General features: G+C 37.0%; 2 protein-coding genes across 2 annotated transcripts; one reads left to right on the top strand and one right to left on the bottom strand.

Moving 5' to 3' along the window:
• Window positions 1–64: 64 nt before the first annotated feature.
• LOC126976436 (cAMP-regulated phosphoprotein 19) lies at window positions 65–4791 on the top strand. Its single transcript, XM_050824765.1, has 4 exons — window positions 65–266; window positions 592–639; window positions 1243–1359; window positions 3683–4791. Exons 2-4 carry the CDS (start codon window positions 601–603, stop codon window positions 3872–3874), a joined length of 348 nt encoding a protein of 115 aa, XP_050680722.1. The 5' UTR covers window positions 65–266; window positions 592–600; the 3' UTR covers window positions 3875–4791.
• LOC126976401 (tubulin gamma-2 chain) lies at window positions 4786–20188 on the bottom strand. The gene is made up of 10 exons (XM_050824712.1): window positions 19995–20188; window positions 19695–19897; window positions 16376–16522; window positions 14989–15125; window positions 11649–11843; window positions 10716–10836; window positions 9170–9301; window positions 7950–8132; window positions 7229–7415; window positions 4786–5020 (listed from the first exon to the last, which is right to left on the bottom strand). Exons 1-10 carry the CDS (start codon window positions 20041–20043, stop codon window positions 5007–5009), a joined length of 1368 nt encoding a protein of 455 aa, XP_050680669.1. The 5' UTR covers window positions 20044–20188; the 3' UTR covers window positions 4786–5006.
• Window positions 20189–24866: the final 4678 nt, after the last annotated feature.

The following is a 24866-nucleotide window of genomic DNA, read 5'->3' as shown; positions in this document are numbered from 1 at the left end:
CGGATTTTAGTCAGTGTCACTGTCCAACTTTTATTTTTTTTTATCTCACCTGTTTGCTAATGACATGGGACATTGGACAATTAACTTTTCAATACCTATCTACGCCATTTATAATTGTGATCGCTTATCTGAAATCTGAATTTGTATTTTCAATTTTATAACTCCCGAACTAATCATCTCGGGTTTCGCTTCACATACTGCCACTGGTAAACTTGGAAAATAGAATTCTGTAGCTACTTTCTTCTGAATTAAACCAATAGATCAAGGTAAATCTTGTACATAGTTTAAGTGGTAATATATATTTTGTATAACAGCTATATTTTTGTAAACAACATTGTGACGGTTTAGATTTTTTGACTATTTTAAAACTTTTCTTAGAATGCATTTTATTGTAACGCTATACGAAATACTAGTTGGAAACATTAATATCAACAATCATTTAATGATATTGTTGATTATTAATATTTTGAGGGTAAACTACAAAAACATTTGTGTTAAATACTCTCATCTCTTGAATTTTGCATTGTATACAATTTTTGTAATTATGTAAAAGTTACTAATATAACTGATTGTTTTATTTGTGAATTTTAGGATAACAATATGAGTGAAGCACCAGATCAGATTGACGCCCAAAATGATGTAAGTTATTCAGAAAAGTCTCTCTCACATCTATTTTATTTTCTGTACTTTACTTTAACTTAACTTTAATACAGTATAAGGGTAAAAACAACATCAAATTATGACATATGCATAGCATAACCTGTGTATAGTTTGCTTCTTATTTTGTATACTATGTCTTTCTCCATTACTAAGTGTGACTGTTATGGGATCAATTATATCCATACTACAGCTTCTTCCCCGTGACTACTTAGTATAGGAAAGAAATAGGTAGCTATCATGAATGGTATTTTCATTATAAAAATAATCAAATAAGATTGCTTCAGCATCTTTAGGAAGCTTAAAAAATTTAAACTGATCACAATAACCTGTGATAAGCTTTGCTTTTTTTATGTTTCTTCATTTTAAAAAGATTGGTCGGACTAGTGAAGCAGGTGATGAACAATGCTCTTGTGTGTGTCAGTGCTCATGACTCCTTACTGGATAGCCCCGTAGATGTGGCCACCGCTCGTATTTACGATATTGATACCTACATGGGGAGTGAGACAGACCTGGTATAGTGTAGCTTCTAATATTCTGCAAGTGCTGAATGTTGTTGAGTTGACTTTTTTTATTTTATTGCAGCCAAAAGAATTGGAGAAACTAGAAGAAGCTAAATTGAAAGCAAAGTTCCCAAATGCTATGCTTGGTAGAGGACCTGGTGGGCACTCAGCTTTCTTACAGAAGCGATTAGCTAAAGGGGTAGGTGTATTTTTATTTACTTAAAACAATATTACAAGTATTTAAATGGATATTGTATGTTTTCCTTAAGAGCTAGATGTTTATGTCTATCTCAAGTCAATATAGCTGAATGGTTATAAAGCTAGAGGTCCTGGGTTCGAATCCCGGTAGGTGCAATCATTTATATGATGAATATGGAAAAGCTGAGGCTCCTGGGCTCCCTCTTCGCGTCCAACTGGAAAAAAACGCGGTGCGATTCATATATGCCGGAGGTAAAAATCCGGCATGGTGCCATGCTTAAGGCGCTTCTCACCTTGGACATTCATAAATTGAGCGGGCCTGATGGCATTCCCCCGATAGTGCTGCGGACATGTGCTCCGGAACTGGCGCCGGTCCTTACCCGTCTTTTCCGGCTCTCCTACTCATCAGGCGTAGTCCCGAAATTATGGAAGCCGGCTTTAGTGCACCCGATCCCTAAGAAAGGTGTACGCTCAGATCCGTCCAACTACCGCCCCATTGCCATTACCTCCATTTTCTCCAAAGTAATGGAGTCGATCATCAACCGCCAGCTCTTGGGATACCTAGAGGGGCACCAGCTGATCAGCGACTGCCAGTACCGTTTCCGTCAGGGTCGCTCAGCTGGTGATCTTCTTGCGTACCTCACCCATAAATGGGCGCAAGCGGTTGAGTCGAAGGGAGAGGCGTTGGCGGTGAGTTTGGAAATAGCGAAGGTATTTGATCGGGTGTGGCATAAAGCGCTTATAGCGAAACTGCCATCCTATGGGCTTCCCGAGAAGTTGTGCAAATGGGTCACTAGCTTTTTGGCTGATCGGAGCATCAAGGTTGTTATCAACGGTGCATGCTCCGACTTAAAACCCATAAACTCTGGTGTCCCGCAAGGCTGTGTGCTTTCCCCTACGCTGTTTCTTCTGCATATCAATGATATGCTGCAAATCAGCAATATTCATTGCTATGCAGACGACAGCACGGGGTATGCTTCCTACACCGGACGTGCCAACATGTCCCGGGATAGCGTCGACGAGAACCGGATCAAACTTGTGTCTGAAATCGAGACTATGCTTTGCAAAGTCTCGGAATGGGGCCGACAAAATTTAGTCCAATTCAACCCCAAGATGACACAAGTTTGTGCGTTCACCACTAAAAAGTCTCCCTTTGTAGTATCCCCTCGATTCGAGATCACTCCTCTAACTGCCACAGCCTGTATTGGCATACTTGGCGTCGATATATCGAGCGACGTTCAGTTCCGTGGTCACTTGGAAGAGAAGGCCAAACTGGCCTCTAAAAAGCTTGGTGTACTCAGTAAGGCGAGACGGTACTTCACTAAAAGCCACCGCCTGCAACTTTATAAGGCGCAAATTCGGCCTCACATGGAATACTGTTCTCACCTCTGGGCGGGTGCTCCCCAGTACCAGCTTCTTCCATTTGACCGCATACAACGAAGAGCGGCTCGAATCATCTCCGATCGGCTTGATTCTCTAGCATTGCGTAGAGATGTGGGTTCTCTCTGCATCTTATACCGCATTTATCACGGGGAGTGCTCAGAGGAGCTGTTCGGGTTGATTCCAGCGGCCGAATTCCACCATTGGACATTACGTGCAAAGTACCATCCGCATCACGTAGACGTATGGCATTCCACAACCGCGCGTTTTCTTCAAAATTTCTTGCCTTGCACAGCCACTTTGTGGAATCAACTGCCGGCAGCGGTCTTCCCGAACAGATAAGACTTAGGGACCTTCAAGAAAAAAGTATATTCCCACCTTAAAGGCCGGCAACGCATTTCTTGACACACCTGTTGTTGCGGATGTCCATGGGCGGTTGCCTCACCTCTCCCCATCCCGTGAGCCTCTTGCCCGTTTGCCCCCTCTCATATAAAAAAAAAATATGGATGTTTGTTTCCGAGTCATGGATGTTTATATATATATTTATGTATGTTTAAGTAAGTATATTGCATTAAATATATTGTTGTCTTGTACCCATAGTACAGGCTAGGGGCAAGTTAATTTGTGTAAAAGTTGTCAATATTATATTATTATATATATCATTGCAGACTTTTGTAGACCTATATCAGATACATAATTCTATGGTACATTATTTTGTTACCTAAAAGCATATCAGCATTATCAGCTGAACATCCTGCTTGTTTCGCCCCTTATTTAAAAAAAAAAACAAAGACAGCTTATTTTTTTCCAACACCTCCAACATTGTTAATGTATACAAAAACTTAACAAATAATATAAGTACTATATTTTACTTTATATATAATTACAACTAGTTTGTTTACTAAATTTCTTTTTCTACTTGAGTTAATGATTGTTTCTTTCAGCAAAAATTCTTTGATTCTGGTGATTATCAAATGGCAAAACAAAGACCGGGTAACCTGGCTGCCCCATTCAAAGCTCCAGCAGCTCCTGCGAAGCACCCAACTGGAGATGCTATCCCCACACCAGAAACTGTGCCACTCAGGAAAACTTCAATCATCCAGCCCAAATTTCAGCCTTCAAGCCAGACATCTTAGCCTTGCCATATTGTACTATCACACCTAGTTATAAGTCTAGTTATGAGTGCCCAATCACTCAGTTTCACATAAGTATTTTAATTTCCTTAAAAATATTTTTTTGTAGCCTTTGATTTATGTGTGACACACATTCCAAATAATTTGTTATATGTGCCCCAAGAACAATTAATAGTTCAACCAGTTTTACTTCAACTAAAAACTGTTAGCGACTTGTCCAGCAATGAGCAGATTTATTATTTTCTTATTTGGAGTTGTGTAAATAGACTTACCTCATAACACCTGATTACAATAACCTTTGCAACGTCAGTAACATAATATGACCTACAAAATCCATATGGTCAGAATGTTACAGTAGTTATGTATTAAATTATAAATGCATTAAGTCCAGTGATTAGCCCCTCGAAACATAAGATCTTAATATTTTTATGTTTTGCTTTTTAAAATAAAATAATAAAACACTTTTTTTTATTAAACATATATTAATGTAAAAATTAATATTAGTAGTGAATGATTTAATGAAAATAGTGCTATAACATATTGTTCCTTCTCATTTTTTGTAAATTAAACGTGAAATACATACATTCATACATTGTTAATTTTTAAATAATATAGGTTTATACAAATTACAAGTAAATTATTGATTATATTACAACTCATATCCATGGCATAGTGTATATAACAAAGGAGCTTTTGTAGATTAAAAAAACAACTATTTTTAAATGTTAGTCATAGCTTTACAAATGTCTCTTCAATTCAAACATTTGATTTTAACAGGTTTTTAATGGTGATTCTAATAATGAAGACTTTTGTATGTTCTTTTTCGGATAAATTCACTTAGCACTGTAAGATAATCATAAAGGGAATGTTAAGATTTTAAGAAGAGTAATGAATCTTATAAAATAAATACATAATTAAATTCCAAGGCTTTAATTTACTCTCATTTTCTTTAATACAAATGGTGAAGATTTGATATGTAATTTTTGGAATACTCAAATCTTTAATACTAATGGCAACTTATTAACAACTATTAGTAGGTTTATTAATTCGAGATGTGTTACTATATTACAATGGCACTTATTAACTGAGAATTCTTGAAGGCAGTTGCAGTTATCTTCTAGGCTGTCAGCTTTCATTATTGATTGCTATCTGAAAACCATTTGTTTTTATTATAAAGTTTTTAGAAATATATATGTCAACTAAGGTTAGGCCTAGGTTCCTTCTCACATTGCCATATGGCAACGGCATGAGACCACCGTTTAGTAGTCTGTTATAAAGTTAGCACACAAGACTTTGAACAAAACATATGGAGACTACCTCAAGTGATCACCACCAGCTCACATTCTCTTGGATAGCATAGAGGGATCAGACAAGTACCCATGATGTATCGTCCCGGAAACACCGCACAAGCAAGCTCATTCCACAGCTTGGTTGTATGTGGAGAAAGTTCTTTGAAAACTGAACTGTGAATAAAACCCAAATAATGGAAGTTTAGACAGAACACCTTAAGACATACACTATTAAAGGCCTTCGCTAGTCGCCGCCCATCTATGTATAGGTATAATAGACGAAAAAATTAAATATTATTAATGGAATTAGTTAAAGTTGCAAAAGTAGGGTTTCACATGCAGGATATTGGGGCAGATATGATAGCAAATACTCAATGACCTTGTTCGTTTTTATTCAACAGAGTGGAAAAGCTCCTAAGAATAATTTATGATTGGCATCATTCTGAATTCTGATGGTATTTTTATTTTGGATACAAGGACAAATGATTGTCACCCTCTTGAAACACTACAAGGGTACTCAAATCAAATCAAAATCAGTTTATTCACGCAGGTCACGGAAATGACACCTATGAATGTCCAATAAAAAATATTTTTCTTATTGTATCTACCGCTACTTCGTAAAGGGTTGAGCTAATGAGAAGAAGTAGCAAGAAACTCATTGCCACTCTTTTATATCAAGATTTACATTTACATCGATTTACAGATCATTTCAATTACAATATCTATACAAATATTATAAAGCTGCAGTGTTTGTTTGTTTGTTTAAACGCGCTATTCTCTGGTACTACTGGTCCGATTTGAATGATTCTTTCAGTGTTGGGTAGTCCATTTATCGAGAAAGGCTATAGGCTATGTTTTTTTTTTCAAAATTAGGGATCCGTAATAAAATTGCTATTTTGTAACACAAGGTGTAAAATCGAAAACCTATTTTTGCGTGCGCTGCAAAAACTATTGACAATAGAACAAAATGATGTACACTATATATATAGGCAATATTTTATTACTTATAAAACTATCGCGTGAATTATACTTTATATGGCAAAACAACGTTTGCCGGATCAGCTAGTAATATATAAAATGTAAAATGATGCAACAAACACACTCAAACGTCAAATAGTCAATGTCTTACACGAGTAAGTCAAAAAAGTACTATGTAATATGTTGCTGGTTTTATTGGTTTCTACGCTTTCAAGAAGGTACCCATGTCATATCATCACATAGTATTAATTGTATTAACCAAGTAACATATTAACAATAGCTGATTCCCTGCGTACACACAGCAACATTTAAAATAATAACTTATTACATATGCTGTTTTATCGCGACAACATTGTGATGAGTGTTTCTTTTTATATAATGATGTGCTATGCAAAGGCGTAGTACATTATTGTATTCTATCATCAATACTTTCACAACGCACGCGATGTAAAGAATATTTGAAGTAATTTTTTTACACCTTGGGTTACATTATTGAAATTTTAGTAAGGATACCTAATTTTTTTAAATATTATAAATCCCTAGGAGACATATCCTAGGGATAGTGTAGCTGTGAAAGAATATTTCAAATCGGTTCAGTGGTTTCGGAGCATATTCAATGCAAACAAAAAATCAAATCAGGAAAGATTTTTCTTTATAATATTAGTATATATTTTTTTTAATGGAATAGGAGGACAAACGAGCGTACGGGTCACCTGTTGGTAAGTGATCACCGCCGCCCACAATCTCTTGCAACACTAGAGGAATCACAGGAGCGTTGCCGGCCTTTAAGGAAGGTTTACGCGCTTTTTTTGAAGGTACCCATGTCGTATCGTCCCGGAAACACCGCACAATTCCTTGTGTCGGAAGAGTCGGTGAGCGGAAGCTCATTCCACAGCTTTGTAGTACATGGAAGAAAGCTCCTTGTAAACCGCACTGTTGAGGACCGCCACACATCCAGATGGTGAGGATGATATCCTAACTTGTTGCGTGTCGTGCGAAGGTGGAATATAGTAGGTATAGATATAAATAAAGCAATGAGAAAAATTAGGTGCCACTTAAGTGTTGTTGGTCTATCAACAAGATGTGATACCTGGGTTCCAATGCACATAGTCCGGCGTAGCGGCGGCTTGATATTCCCGCACCAGGTCCTCCACCACGGAGCGCGAGTTGTCGAACTCCTCCAGTGAGTCCTGGAACATTGGCTCCTTCCGGAACACTTCTATGAACGCCTCGCGTTTGCGTAACTTGTCGAACTGTTGCAGACACCGGTCAAACAACTGCAACAGATATATGGATGTCATAATGTAAAATAGTACATTACAAAGAAATATTGCGAGATAAAGATATTAAGAACGGTGTTTTTTATGAAATTAACTTTCAGCTGATGGTAATTGATACGCCCTGCCCATTACAATGCAGTGCCGCTCGGTATTCTTGAAAAACCCAAAAATTCTGAGCGGCACTACAATTGCGCTCGTCACCTTGAGACGCAAGATATTAAGTCTCATTTTCCCAGTAATTTAACTAGCTACGGCGGCCTTCAGACCGAAACACAGTAATGTTTACACAGTAGGCAGGGCATATACCTCGACGGACACATAGCCGTTGGGGCAGTAAACTCCTGGAATGGCGACCACTTTAACAAATCGACCATGATCTGGTCAAGATCGCCGGAATAGCTTGGAAGAGGATGGCCATTGTCCAGCAGTGGACGTCTTCCGGCTGAAGTCCAAACTTCAATGGAAGAACTAGGTCAGCTTTCGGTGCAGAAACCTGTAAATCCAATTATGTACAGAAATTACAGTACTTACTGATGAGATGTTGGTGTGGTTAGCGAGCAAAAGGCCGGAGACCTTGTGCGAGGCGGTGACATAGGGCGAGCGACGAGATAGTGCTACCTGGATGGAGGCCGGGCCCCACGGGATGAACGAGGCCAACTTGCGCTCGCGTATGCGCTGCAGTGACTTGTGTACTTGTGACGGATCAACTTCACCCTGACATTAACAAAAAATAAAACGAATGGGAAAAAAATAATCGAGAGGAGTCGGAGGAGAAACGACCGTACGGGTCGCCGTATGGTGTTAAGTGATCACTCACATTCTCTTGCAACACCAGAGGAAACACAAGAGCGTTGCCTGCTTTTAAGGAAGGTGTACGCGCTTTCTTTGAAGGTACCCATGTCGTATCGTCCCGAAAACACGATCGATCAACAAAATGACTTAAATTACTTAATAAAAAAAATCCTATTGGATAGTAAATCACATAATTATTTTAATAATATTTATTAAGTATGTATATTGTATGGCAAATACATCTATACAACTTGAAACGATAATAGCAACGACAGCCTAGAAAGTGTCGTTGAGATTATCGTAAAAGTGACGTTTGATTATTTGTCAAATTCGAATATTCGTCTCTGACATTTTCAACTAAAAGTAGGGTTAGGACCGATAATATCGAAAAATGTTTCGTTCGTTCAAACATCGTTTCGACATTCATTACGTTGTAACTAAGAGTAGGACTCGACACGACTTATGCAACGATATATCGAATATCGATTTTAGGAGTAAGCCCCCAGGCTCCGAACAGCCTGAACAGTGATCGAAATCAGCTGTTGAGTAGTAGGATTTACGACAGAGCCATTAAAAAAAAACATTTATAGATAATGCCTGAACAGTGACAGAGACTTTTTTTTAATTGAAAATAAGGGGCGAGACCAGCAGGACGTTCAGCTGATGGTAATTGATACACCCTGCCCATTACAATGCAGTACCGCTCAGGATTATTGAAAAACCCAAAAACTCTGAGCGGCACTACGACTGCGCTCGTCACCTTGAGACATAAGTTGTCAAGTCTCACTTGCCCAGTAATTTAACTAGCTACGGCGGCCTCCAGACCGAAACACAGTACTGCTTCACGGTAGACATAGGCCGTTGTGGTACCCATAATCTAGCCGGTATCCAGTGCAAAGTAGCCTCCCACTGGTAAAAAATAATATATATAAATTATGTTATAACACAATATAATTTACCTGTATTATATTCAGTATTGATATGTAACAATGTTGGTTGCCGCGGTCGGGGCTCAATGACACCATCATGTTCTTTGGTTGCAACAGCCGTTGCATGACATCCAGTACTGTGGTCTTTCTGATTTTTGGAGCCTGTCAATATTCATCATATATAAAAATAAATATTTATAACTATGGGTGAAGGTACAAACATTGACAATTTCTTTTATACTTATTCCACATTTAATGAGGGTGCTAACTGTATGATTTTTTAGCACTGAACTTAGAGGACTCTGCGTTAGTTTTTCCAATTATATTATAATGTTGAATGTTCTAACTACGGAACGCTTCGTAAAATCGAGCACTCTCAAAACTACCGCTTTCGAGTGATGCGTAGGGTACACAATAAGAGTTCATGGTAGGCCCGCAGTAATTGTTATTGTAATTTCAATAATAATTAAAAATTGTCAAAGTCACTTAGCAGTGATTCTTGACCAGTTCAACTTAATTTAATTATAAGCTAATTTAAACTAATTAGAAACGCATATTATATATTATTTAAATAGTTTTCTATTTAGGAAATTAGATTAATATAAAAAAACAAATTACGGCTGAACATTAACATTCAGCATTTATGAAAATTTTGGAATGTTTAGGGAATAATTTCGCACCAATTGCTTTATTTATCAATATAAAAGTACTAGCATTTATGTAGTTAAATTTAAATTTTCATTGATTGCGATATCGTACACAAAATTTACAATTTATTTTACATAAATTAACACTTCAGAACTATTTAACGATTGTCTTACGAATTTTCGATCTGCTCATGTGTCCTGAGATTTACATTTTATACAAAAAAAAAAGCGCTCAATGCCGCTAAAGAAGTATTTAATTCATTAAAATTTTTGTTCGCCATTGATTTGACAGTGATAATCAGTTTTCTTTCTTCACTGTTTTATTTTGTAATTATAACTAAATAAAACGTATAAAATTAAGTTGTAAGTATTACTAATGTTGGAGAATCAGAATACTGACTTATGTGTTTCCGGTGTGAGGCCATTATGGTTATCTATAGATTACCGTTACCGTCCAATCAGGAGCGAGGATTTTCATGTCTGCGCCGGACGAGAGAGAGCAGTAGAGACAAAGCTTCTTACGAACGGGCAAAAATTTATCCTAAGCATTTTGTTATGTTTTTAAAGTGATAACCCTCACTTCTAGGATTAATACACAAATAAAATTTGAAAACAACAAAATTTTATGAACGATGCGGGACTCGAACCCACGACCTCTGGCGTTCCGTGCCGGTGCTCTAACCAACCGAGCTAACCGTTAGAGTGTCGTATCGTTATAAAATCTTGTACGCTTACGCATCGTTCATTAAATTTTGTTGTTTTTCAAATTTTATTTGTGTAAAAATATTACCTATTTTGGTACGGTTGTCACAAAAAGTTAGTTAGTTTTACTGTTTTTATTATTGGGTTTGAGCAATTTAAGTACATATTAATGTCGGAACTGAATTACACTAACACATGCACAACTCATCCTTTTAATAAAAACTTACTGTATTCTGTTCGTGGTCTGCTGTGAGAGGTGTGTACCCAGTCATGAGAAAATGCAGTCTTGGTGTAGGAATCAATGGCGCCACCAGGCTTATGAGGTCATTGTTCATGTATGATGGATACCTTTAATTAAATTTACATTTCAGTGCACTATTTAATAGTTAAATTAATCAGTAACGAGACACTGTTTAATTATATTATCTGTTTAAAACATAAATCCTTCAAAAAGCTAAGATAAACATAAATTGATAGTAATAAGAACATATAGAGTTTATTTTTTATGAAAATAAGGGATGAGACGAGCAGGACGTTCAGCTGATGGGAATTGATACGCTCTGCCCATTACAACACAGTGCCGCTCAGCATCTTTGGAAAACCCAAAAATTCTCAGAGGCACTACAATTGCGCTCGTCATTTTGAGATATATGATGTTAAGTCTCATTTGCCTAGTAATTTCAGTAGCACGGTGCCCTTCAGACCGGAACACAATAATGCTTACACATTCCTGCTTCACGGCATAAAAAGGCGCCGTTAATCTAGCCGGCATCCTGTGCAAAGGACTTTTTCTATTCTTTTTATGTCTCGGGAAGCACATTTAACTTAATGGCAAATAATTTTTTGTGGTATGTCCCAGACAACATCTGCAATATTGAATATGTTATGTTTCTAAAGTGATAACCCTCACTTCTAGGATTAATACACAAATAAAATTTGAAAAACAAAATTTTATGAACGATGCGGGATTCGAACCCACGACCTCCGGCGTTCCGTGCCGGTGCTCTAACCAACTGAGCTAACTATTCTAGTACCGCCTAGTTATAAATAATTCTGTTTGCTCAGGTCGTGGGTTCGAATCCCGCATCGTTCATAAAGTTTTGTTTTTCTAACTTTGTTTGTGTATCTGCAATATTGGACAAATAAAAAAAAATTCTCACCTTAGTGTGGCCGTACTAGCACTCATTATTGTAGAGACCAGTGTGTTGATTTGTGCAAAGGACGGGTTCTGTATATGTAGCCGGTCACTGGCGATGCGGTTGAGAGCCGTGTTATCAAGAACCATCACACAATCAGCACTCTCGGTAAGCCGCTTCAATGTTAGCAACGAGTTGTAAGGTTGGACGACAACATCACTGTAGACAGATATATTTGAGGACAATTTAAAAAAAAATACAGGTAATCGTCCCTGTAACGCGGTAGAGTGGTATAAAAGGCATTTATTTTCTCAAAATTGATTCCTTAAGAATTCTTTTTGATGTCATTTCTAATATACTAGATACTACTACCGCTTCGGAAACAAATGGCGCTCTGATAGAGAAGAAGCGGCGCAAAACACTCTCCCAGCATTCTTTTTTTGCGCTCTCTTTTAATAAAAATATACAATATCGTACTGTCATTGCTGTTGCTATAAAATAATCACAATCTAGTCCCAGGCTGTCCGATCACTTAGAAATTCAGCTGTGGAGTAATAGGATCTACGACAGAGCCATTTTTTAATTAAAACATTTAAATTTATTTATAGATAATGCCTGAACAGGGACTGGGACTTTATTATAAAAGTGTATACATTTACCCTTAAAGCTATTATGTAGTGGTACCGCGTTATAGGAAGGTATACGACCGTAATTCGTAATAAAATAATAATTAATCACAATTAGTAGGTAACAAGTATTTCCACAGTATTATGTCCTATGGTATATTGCTATGGGGTAACGCTGCTGATATTAATACAATATTTGTGCTGCAGAAGAGGGCTGTTCGCGCTATTTATAACCTAGGTCCTAAAGAATCATTGAGAGCAAAATTCAAATAAATTAACATCTTGACTGTTGCTTCTCAATATATTCTTGATAATGTAATGTATGTTCATAGGCACATAAGTGAATTTGCCCAGAAACTGTCATTACCATAATGTTAACACCAGTAACAGACATGAACTTATGATAGCTACTCGGCTAAGTCGAGTTAGTAAGTCTTTTGTTGGGCGATGTATATGCTTTTACAACAAGATCCCAGAAAACGTTCAAATCAAAAGTATTACGTTATTCAAAAGAATTGTTACAAAACGTTTGTGTGGTAAAGGTTACTATAACATAAATGACTTTCTTAATGATACCACAGATTGGGAATGGCGTGACCGCCCTCAGACTATTAAATAATAAGTTTAATTGTACAATATTACTTTATAAACATATGTATTCGATGAAAAAAAAAGCCCGCTGAGTTTGTTGCGCCCATTCTTCTCAGGTCTGAGGCATTCATTTTGGAATGGGTGGTAGTTTTTGACTTTCAATAAGTGATGTCACATCCTATTTTGAATAAAAATATTTGAATTTGAATACACAAACATAATTTTATAATACGCGAAGCTAATTATGAACTGTACAAATCATTATAAATTTTATAGTAATAAGGATATCGCGTTATACGATTTAAACAGTTTGTTATTTTTTTTTAAGTAATATTCCTCACTTCTGGGATTAAGTATATATGTTTAATTTGTACAAAAATATATGGACAATGTGAGATTCGAACCCGCGCCTCTCGAGTTACGTACCAGCGCTCTACCAACTAAGTCACAACATATAAACATATATTATTATAATAAAATTCTCGTGTCGCGGTGTTTGTAGTTAAACACCTTCGAAACGACTTGACCGATTCTCATGAAATTGGGTAGGTCTGAGAATCGGACAACATCCATTTTTCATCCCCCTAAATATTAAGCGTGGTCAACGGCAATTTTTTTTTAATTTTTTTGACATTTTTTTTTAACTTATTCGATTATGAGTCAGCATTAAAAAATACATACAACTTCAAATTTTCACCCATCTACGATCAACAGTTACTTTTGTATCGCGATTTTAATATCGGCAATGCAACGTTTGCTGGGTCGGCTAGTATGAATATAAATATACCTAGTAAAAACAGATAAGTACTTTCTTTGACAGTCACCGAGTAATAATTCGAAGTGATAGCACAAGTAAGACGGTACGCCGTGTCCACTCCAATACAATCGGAATTCATGATATATTATTATTTTTTTATTTAATTTCACTACCTACAGCGCCTTTCTAACCGAAACATAAACAGTGATACTACTTGAAGATAGAAAATGTCGCCCCCTATATTACCCCTCTAAATACTATCTAGTTTAAACTACCAATTGTTTTTTTTTTATGAAAATAAGTGACGACACGAGCAGGATGTTCAGCTGATGGTAATTAATACGCCCTGACCATTACAATACAGTGCCACTCAGGATTTTTGAAAAACCGCAAAAATTCTGAGCACTACAATTGCGCCCGTCACCTTGAGACATAAGATGTTAAGTCTCATTTGCCCACTAACACTAGCCACGGCGCCCTTCAGATCGAATCGATCAATAATGCTTACACATTACTGTTTCATGGCAGAAGTAGGCTCCGTTGTGGTACCCATAATGTATCCGGCATCGTGTGCAAAGGGGCCCATTGGTAGAATAAGCATAAATAAAATGCCTTTATTTATTGTTGGATAACTTTATAATATAGCTTCATCTATCTATGTAATGGCTTTTAATGTGCTTATTAACATTTCAAAATTAAACTGAAATTTTCACATTTTTAAATTTTATTATTAGATATTACATTACAGACAGATTTAACAAACACTATTCAGGCGATATATGATACATTTGAGTAACAATCTCACAAAATAATTTGAATTGTGACCATTTAACCACAATTGAACATTATTTAAATCCTCACAAAGAAATTAGTTATTAAATGAATTTGAACTTGTACAAAAACATCATGTTAAGATATTGGTTTGAATATTATACTAGCTGACCCAGCAAACGTTGTATTGCCGATATTAAAATCGCGATACAAAAGTAACTGTTGATTGAAGTTGTATGTATTTTTCAATGCTGACTCATAATCAAACTAATTAAAAAAAAAAGTAAAAAAAATAAAAAAATAAATTCGTGTGGACCACCTTTAACATTTAGGGGGATGAAAAAGATGTCGTCCGATTCTCAGACCTACCCAATATGCACTCAAAATTTCATGAGAATCGGTCAAGCCGTTTCGGAGGAAAACAAAGTTTAACACCATGACACGAGAATTTTATATATAAGATATCCTAGTGCATATTCGAGATATTGATTTACCAAAATTACTATTTTTATTAGAGGAAATTGTTGTCTCACACGTTGTAATTAAGAGTAAGAAGAAGTTTTACTGCAAATACTAATAAAAGAACAAACATACAAAATAATATTATATTGAAACATACCTGATTTCATCTAAATTAGGAAACACACTGTATGTCTGAACAAGTTTCTTTGGGAATCTATCAGACAAATGTTCTAGAATATACGAGCCCATTCCCGAACCAGTTCCTCCAGCTATAGAATGACATAACACAAAACCCTGAAACGTTTGGATAACATTAATAGTTTCATAGTATTTTCTTTGACTAACCCGAGTGTTTCAAATTAATTACATAAAACACTTTTTAAAGGATTATAACGCATGTAATTGTAACTGTGTTTTTACATTAGATTGTGCGTAAAAGTTACATTTTATTATTATTCTAGTTAACCCGACGTTTCGAGAACTTTCCAGATCACGCAGTCCCCGAAACTGAAATAATAACAAAAATGTAACTTTTACTGGCACTACAAATGACCATCACACCTTCAGAAACAATTGTGAGTTGGTTACTGTACAGAGTTTTGGAGCTGTATGGTGAAAATCTGGGAGTGTCTCCAAATAGTCATCGAAAATCAAAATGCACAGACAGTTCCAAAATGGCAGCCGTAACTGGAGCTGGCACCTTCTCTCGGGAACTTAACATACACACACCAATACGCTTAGGCACACACAGCTCCATCTTCCAAAGTGAGTGTGTAGCCGAAACGGAAACTGCAACTGGAATACTAAGAAGTAAAGTACACTGACACAAAATCTGAATTCTATCCTTGGAGCGAATTGCCTCTAACAACTGGATAACTCTGCAATGGATCAAGGGACACAGCGGTTCGTTGGGGAATGACGCAGCGGATGAACTTGCAAGGGATCAGTGACTCAAGTTCGCCCACTCTTACCACTTCCCTTCAGCCAAATACGCCCTCTGACCAACAACTTACATACGATAGATAAATGTCTCAAGCTGTAGACAGTCGAAAGAAGCCATTCCTGCACTATCGTCCAAACTGACACGTCGACTTAACAGCCTAAACAGAACACGATATCCGAATAATGGTTGGCAACCTAATGGGACACACATCACTAAACAAGCAGCTTTTAACAATCGGCGTAACGGACAGTTTTTAGTGCAGAGATTGTCTGGCCGAGGATGTAACGGTCACTCGTGTAATCCTGGAATATTCAGGGCTGACCAACAAACAGACAAAAACTAGGTCACTCCGAGAATTCTGGGAAGACCCCAGGAGTGTTCTGAACTTTTGGAAGGATGTGGGCTGGTTGGAATAACTGTTACTCTAATTGCGGAAACAGGACCATCTTCACCATACCATAGTTATCAAAAAGGAGTTTATCACTATCACCATGAAAGGATTATGCAGTGTTATATATGCTATTATTATAATATAATATATAAAGAGAATTTTAGTTATATAATATGTAAATAACTAATAAACTAATAAATAATAAAATACCTCCAAATTGTCACTTCCATCTGCTTCTCTGTTTATTATGTCAAAAACTTCTTCATTCAGTTTCTCACCTTGAGCATACCCTGAGGCCCAGTTATTACCGGCCCCACCACCATGTTTGGAAAGGTAAACATTCTCTGGATTATAAAGCTGTTCAAAAAATTTATATTATTATTTTCTTTGAGCACATTTTTAAACTTTATTCAAATTGGAAAATTCTATAAATTGTTGAAATATGTAACTAACACTAACGACACTTGTGGCCATGATGGTAATACCAAGTACATACCTTTAGACTTGTACGTACAGTATACTGTACGAACAAGTCTAAAGGTATGTGGAATAGAGATATCTCTCTTTATTATGATGATTAAATTAGGATCAGCACACCATCTGGATGCGAAGCATTGCTCCACAGTATGGTTATCAATCAGCTTTCTCCTATGTTCAACCATGCTGTGGAATGAGCTTCCTTGTGCTGATTTCAGGACATTACGACGTGGGTACCTTCAAAAAGAATCGCGTACATTTCTCTCAAAGGCTGGAAACGGTCATTTGATTTCTCTGGTGTTGTAAGAGAATGTGATCACTTAACATCAAGCCGGATTTTGGAATTCAAATTCTCATTGTTTGTGTAAATAAGGTAAATCATATGTGGTATGATTATCAACACCGTTTATTTTTATAATTACTGTGTATTTAAGCTTAGTAGTCATAATTAACATGTGGCAATTTGTGGAGAAAACCAAATTTTTCGCATTTGTTAGTAAGAGGCGACTCCACGCCTATAATTAAATCGAACGAATCGCGTTGTGAAACCCGAGAAAGGGCCGAATATCTGGCGCTCCAGCCTGGTAGCTTGCCGAATATCCGGTATCCGGCTAAACCATTATCCATTTCATCACTGCGTCATAGAGAGTTTTTCGTAGATTTTAAAATCCAGAGACCTATTCCGATACTGGGTGAGGTATAAATGAGAGTGTTATCCAAAAGCAGGTATCTGACAATTGGTTTTATTGTCATCAAAACCATGAGTATTATGGAGGTTATATTCTTCTTAAGAGAGGATTCGGTCGAAGATCTCTAGAAATTGCCTTATATAGTCGGTATGCATGGCATCTCCAGTACTGTCATCTGCATAGCAATGATATTGGAGGCATTTAACTCTAGCATTCATGGGCTCCAGGTTCAAGCAATACCTGTATATACTAGTAAGCAAGCTGGTGATAACTTGCAAAAACTTTAAGAATACACAAATGATGAAAGCCTTGTACCATACAATTTAAGAAAAAGAAAAACTTTTATTAGATATATTATCAAGAACTGCTATAGACCAGGTTTGGGTTCATGTCCCACAGTTGTACTTGCACATCTGTGCCTAATATTGCCTGAATTTGGTATTTTTTTAACTCAACAATCACAGGTTGAACCCTGATGATAAATGGATTATTTACTCATTCAATATCACTATCTGAAAAGTAATCTGGCAAAGATGTCAGAAGATTTACAGAATGTTCATTTATAGGTATATAATATGAATAGGTTTCATCAAATTTGGTTAATCTAACACACTTATTAGTAGAAAGTTCTATTAAAATTCAAATATTTTTATTAAAAATAGGATTCAAAATCATTTGTTGAATGTCAAAAACTACCACCCATTCAAAAGAGAATCCATCATTACACATGAAAATGGAAACTGTATGTTTCCGTTTTTGCACATGCAATCATATATTTTTGATTTTATTTTAAAAGATTAAAAGGAGTCTCTCGCCATAAATGTGTTTTATTGTCCTGAAAAATGTAGTAAATGACCTTTCAAAAAATTTTGGTAAGATTCCATTGCCTCTTGAAAGCAATTATATTTTGGTGTGCAACAGTAGTGATTCCTATTGAATACCAAATCCTTTGTATGGCTACCTTTCTCAAAAATTTAAACCAAACGGGATAACTCATGTAATTTGCAATCTTTGCGGCTTCCATAAAAACAGTTGGATTTTTTTACTACTAGGGCTAATGATGCACAATGTAATGACTGCCTTAATATCCCGATGAAATAAATTTGATTTTGACGAGTTGTTATTGTAAGAATAATATGTTTAAAAATAGTGGTTTTCTATCCACTTTCAAAAATAATAATACATATTGTTACGAAGGTCCCACCCAACATTAAGTGAGTTAAAGAATACAAGAGGTACTTAAGGGCGTAAAGGAACCTTGACATTTGTGTTGTTTTTATAGACAGTGTTCTATACAGGTTAGTAACTAGACATCTTGAGAATATAAGCAACTTATTTTTCTTATAGACCATTGCTTTGTTTTCATTGACTGAGTGATACTAGTGTAGCACCCATTCTTCTCAGGTCTGAGGCAGTAATTAGGTTAACAATATTATTTATCTTTAATAACAACAAAAATTATAGGTATTATTTACAAACAAAATATGAATGATTAATAGTTAACATACTGTACTCCCTGATTTGATACAATCTTATCTATTTTACTTTACTTTTTTAAATTACATATGTTGGGGTTCTGAGACCCAACCGGTTGGACCAGAGCCTTTTCTGCCTCTGCCACATAGTTGGTTCAGGAACCACTTAAATCAAAAGATAAAAGCACTACATCAACAATACTGGGATAGCCTTGAGGAGTGCAGGCAAGCCAAAGCAGCTTTACCTTGCACCGACTTGCGTTTTACCAGGGAAATCTTACAACTTAATCGGTGTCGCCTAAGATTAATATTATGTGCGGCCACAGGTCACGGCAATTTTAACAGGCATCTCTTTAATTTAGGTGCCACTGACAGCCCTCTATGCAGAGGTTGCCTAGGGGCAGAGGAAACAGCCGCTCACATTCTGCTGGAATGCAGTGAGGTGGCAAACTACAGGGCGAAGCACCTGTGGTCACCAGGCGCTCTTCGGGAAGTCTTCCGCAATGTTAAGAGGTTGGGTGACTTCTTGGAGGAGCTTAGCTGGTTGGAGTAGCCTCTACCACCCTCACACGCAAAATAGGCGCATATGGATGTCGAGTTGCGGAAAGCGCCCGTATGAAGAAGAAGAAGAAGAAATTACATATGTAAGTAATTCGTAATGTTGTTGGGTCACTTTACATAGATTATAATTAAAATACTTAATTTATAAAAATGAATAAGCTGTTTAAGGTAGATTTAAAGGAATAGCACTGAGTTCCTTCTCAATAAAGGTCAACCTTTCCGAAGTGGTGGTAAAAAGTATAACTTCAAAAGTTATTAAAGTACATTCTTTAGTGTGATTTCTTTGAACTAAATGAATAAAGTGATATTGATTTGATACCAAATTACCTTAGCATATGGTGAATTCATAATTGTATGAATTACACGAGGTTCTAGGTCGAGGAGTACTGCTCTGGGAATGTAATGATCATCATCAGCTTGATAAAAAAACACATCTTTACGATCTGATCCAGCAGATGCAAACTCTTCTAGTATGCCCTCAGGAGATATTCCGTGTTCGATGCATAGCTGCTTCCAAAACTCGAATCCAACTAAATCGTTATAATAAATATTCAATTAATATTACGATGTACTTAAAAAACATATAAGCCAAAGAATTAAGGTTTATGAAATGTAAAGTTTACGTGCTTTGATTTCCACATTGCCCCAATTGGAGCGTTATCATTTCACTAGGCATGATTAACGGAAATATATTACGCTTTTAGGTAGTGTTTAAACATAATATTTCTTCTATAATATGCCGTACATGAGACGAAATTGAAATCGAAACAACTTGAAGAATTAGAGCGGTTAAAAGTTAAAACAATGAATTAAAATTATCGTTTGTTTATGTCTGTAGGTAATTGACAGCTGTTGTCACTTGTCATCGTTGTCATTTTATTTTCACCAAAGACTTTTTTTTTTGGTTCTGTTCGTCCATCTGGACAGGCAAAGGGGTCAGAAGCCCATACAGCCAAGTCTTCATTTTTATTTTTCTATTCTTCACGTTACACAGCTTGTTCAAAGTCAAGCTAAGTATTTAATATTTATATAATCTTCATCTTCAAACATAAATAGTACAATTTCACATAAAAGTAGTATTTCGTGTTCTTCATGTTTCATTTTCTTCATATACATATAGATTCGCATGAGAGGCCGAAGCCAAGTCTTTTATTGATAATATTCTTGTTCCAATGAAGGTCAAGCTTAGTCCGGGGTTTAATAATAAACTTTTATGATATAATACTAAAATATTAATCTCATATACGTTATAAGAAATGTATTATACATGAAATATAAGTAATAATGATGAATATTATTATTATTAAGATAATATGAAACTAATTTAAGGTATAACTACAAATATAATATTTACATTTATACATTAAAATTTACATTATAAACACAAGTCCAATAATAATTTATTGACGAATATGTTTTAAGTCTGTGTAAGGGATTGTGTCAAAAGCCAAGCCGTATTTTCAAATTTCGCCTACCGTTGAAACTATAAATTTGTAAAGCGGCACGAAGCAGTCATAAGTTTTCAATAACTGCTGAAGTGAGCGCGGGATGTCTTCAGCATTCTTATAAATATCCAAGAGGCAGTATATCAATGTTAATCTTTGAAGATTATATTGGGGACAGTCAAAGAAAATGTGATCAAGAGTTTGGATGGATAAATTACAGAATTGACAAGTTGGAGAATCTAAAACACCGATCCTAAATAAATGAGCACCACTACGAGAATGTCCCAGACGTAATCGACAAATTGTGGTGTAAAATTTTCTGTGTAAGTATTTTTTCTTTTTAACAAACCAGGGAGGAGAGATTTCGTTTTTAATGTCGGCTAACCATTTGCCCTTTGTTTGAACAACTTGTTGCCAATAATTCTGAAAGTCTTGCAAAAATGTACCTTTAAAATGAGACAGTGCATCTGTGTGTGGTATGGGAATGTTCAAAGCAGTATGTATCTGATTACTATTCACAATAGATTTAGCAAGATAATCAGCTTGTTCATTTCCTTCCACGCCTATGTGTGAAGGAGTCCAGAATAAAACAATATCTTTTGTTAAGGATAAGCATTGATATTTCCAGTTCGTCTCGCGTCGCGGTCGTTATCGGTCGCGCGTGTTTCGTTTCATTGCAACTCTCATAAGTTATGAGTCATAACATGTCATAGACGTTGCTTGGCCCAAGATCGTAAGAGATGGCGGATCAAATAATAATTAATGAACTTTTAACTTTCGTCCAAAACAAAATTGATGTGTTGGATGAGTTAAGTATTATATAGATCTGTGCTTCCAACTTCTCGGATGTGGAAATTGAGGACGGAAAGCAAGCGTTATACAGCGCATGTGGTGACAAGGTGCGAAACCTAAATAGAAAAGGAGATGATAAGAAAAAAAAGAACATTAAAGACATCATCAAGTTAATGAAAGAAGTGGACCCTGACGTGCAACCAACCTTCGTTGCAAGAGACCTGAATAAATTACCACCGGTATCTTTTGACCATGTCGATGTAACGCGACTTCTTAAAGACATGACAAGTATGAAGACTGAGCTTTCTGACTTCAAGACGAGATTGAGTATAGAACTCATTGAGTTGCGCAATGTGCTGGACCAACACAAGACTAAAAGTACCGATGTTAGCATAATGGCCGTAACTCCCAAGCCCGGCAACATGAAATCGCTACCGCTTGCGCCCGCACCACAAAACAAGTCAACTTACGTAATCTGTGACGTAAGCGAGCCGGTTGAGACTACATTTACACCGACGTACAGAGACATTGTGCGTAATGACTCGCGACCGCAGCGAGCTAAAGTCGCCCGTACGCTTAAGACACAAACGGGTGAGAATCGCGTGCAGGAAGACGGCAGTTTGAAGTTAAAATCGAATATCCTAATTAAGCAAAAATTACCTGAATGTGAAGACAATTTTACCATCGTTAGAAATACGAAACATAAACGCAAAATTAATAATTTGCGAGGAACTTTAGAATGTACTGGCAAGATACGAGTGGTAGAATCGGAGTGCTCCATCTGTCTCAAGAGCAATGAAAGTCCGTGTCTGAGAACGATATAAAATATCATATAAAAGAAAGGGGTGAATTATGTAGTAATGTGGAGTTGCTTCCCCAGTACAAGGAAACTTCTTTCAATTCCTTTAAGGTCACAATACCAGCGAGTAAATTAGACACCTTTCTCGACACTAACTTCTGGCCCGCCGGGCTAGTTTACCGCCGTTTCCGTGAACGTAGAAATACAGCCGCCTCTTATAAAACACTTAATGGACAGTAAAAAAGAAATTGTAAAAATGATTACGTTTAACTGTAGAGGTTTAAAGAAATCCGTTGAGCACGTGAGGGCCCAGTGTCGTTCGGCGGATATTGTAGCATTACAGGAAACATGGCTGTGGCCCCACGACCTTAGTTTTGTGAATGAAGTTAGTGACGATTTCGGTTGTTTTGCTAAATCCTCTGTTGACGACTCGAAAGTTGTTAGGGGGCGCCCGTACGGTGGCCTGGCAATTCTGTGGAGAAAATCGGTATTCTCAAACGTAACTGTGATACCCTGTGCGAACGAAAGGTTGGCGGCTGTTGAAATTAATTTGGGCTGTCGTCAACTTCTGATCTTAACCGTTTACCTTCCGACGCACTCGGAAGAGAATTTAATTGATTTCACAGATTGTCTGGCCGGTATGGCGGCGTTAATTGAAGAAAGAAGTGTAGAAGCTGTTTATGTCCTAGGAGACTTTAACGCGCACCCGGGTACCAGGTTTGGAGGCGAATTACAGTCCTTTTGTTCGGACCACTCCTTGCTATGTGTTGATATCGAATTATACCAACGAATACACACACTTACATCAGTGAGGCGCATGGCAGTAGGAGGTGGCTCGATCACTGTGTGGCGACTAGTACAGCCCGCGACACTGTCAAAACCGTGCACGTCGAGTATAGTGTTTACTGGTCTGGACCACTTGCCCCTCGTGATAACTTGTGAGATGAGTGCTATTATAAGTAAAGTTAATTTAACGGCCTTTGACTCCTTGCAAGGAATCAAATGGGGGCATAGGCCGGATGCTCAAATTGATGTTTACAATAAGTATTGCTGTGATAATTTAAGTATTCCAAATATATCTAGTCATTGTGATAACTGCTTAGTTTTTAAGTGTACTCAGCATTTGTATAAAATTGACGAATATTATAATAGGATATTCTCTGTACTTCAGACGGGCGCTAAAATTAGCGCGGGTAGCCTAACTGGTGCACTGAAGAGGCCTAAGAAAATCTTTGGTTGGAACTACCACGTCAAAGATAGTCATCAAGTGGCTAAAATGTATTATGAGTGGTGGAGCTGTAGTGGTAAGCCCAGTACAGGTGAGCTATATGACAACATGGTGCAAAGTCGTAAAACCCTTTAAGAACAACCTGAAGTGGTGTCAAAATAATGAGGAGAGAATAAAACTAGACGTATTAGCAATGCACAGGTCCGATAAAAATTTTGTTAAGTTCTGGCGATCGACACACACTTTTTAACTACAAAAATAATGTACCTGTGGCAGTCGAAGGTGAAAGTGACAGAAGATTGCCAACTTATTTTCACATCACTTCAGGGTCAACCCGATATCGGCCCGGACTGTTTGTATGCCCAATGAGCGACTTACTAGTGATACTGACAATGTATGTTTTACTGCTAATGACGTGGCTACGGTGGTTCGAAAGATGAAGAGGGGAAAATCTCCGGGTCTCGACGGATTTAGTCTGGAACATATTCTGTATGCTGCTGAGTCAATATATGGGGTTTTAGCCAACCTATATAATAGTTGTATAAATTTTTGTTATTTACCGAAACAGCTTATGAATACTGTGGTAGTTCCGGCTTAAAATATAACGTTAAAAAGACAGTTGCGATGGTGTTCCGTTCAGGCAGAGGTCCGGAGTCGATCCCCGAGGTTTTCTTGGATGGAGAGAAAATCGAGAGGGTTGAGCGGTTCAGATATCTCGGTCACATTGTGACTGAGTACCTCAAGGACGACGAAGATATTGAACGTGAGAACGTGAGAGACGTGCTTTGTCTGTTAGGTGTAATATGCTGTCGCGTCGCTTTGCTAAGTGTACTGACCCAGTGAAGGTGAAGCTGTTTAAAGCTTACTGTCTAAGCTTCTATACATGCCAACTTTGGACGAAGTACACCAGGCGTGCCATCAACAACATCAGGGTGCAATACAATGATGCGTATCCTATCCTGATGAAGTTGCCTCGGTACTGTAGCGCGTCGGCCATGTTCGCCGAGGCCAGAGTACTGGATTTCTTTGCGATCATGAGATCGCGTATCACAACATTCTGGAGCCATTTGCGAGAATCCAATTCCTTATATTTTAATGATTCATTAATAATTATTTTAAAAGGTGTATATTTTGAATTATAAGAATTTAAATAACATGGCCAAAGAATACTAGAAAATAGATTATGATCACAAGAAAAATGTAACAAATCAGAGATGCCTTCTACTTGGTAGTAG

This window comes from Leptidea sinapis, chromosome 40 (genome assembly GCF_905404315.1).
Source record: "Leptidea sinapis chromosome 40, ilLepSina1.1, whole genome shotgun sequence".
NCBI lineage: Eukaryota > Metazoa > Arthropoda > Insecta > Lepidoptera > Pieridae > Leptidea > Leptidea sinapis.
The sequence above is the reverse complement of the archived record's forward strand: the minus strand, read 5'-3'. Positions and strand labels throughout refer to the sequence as shown.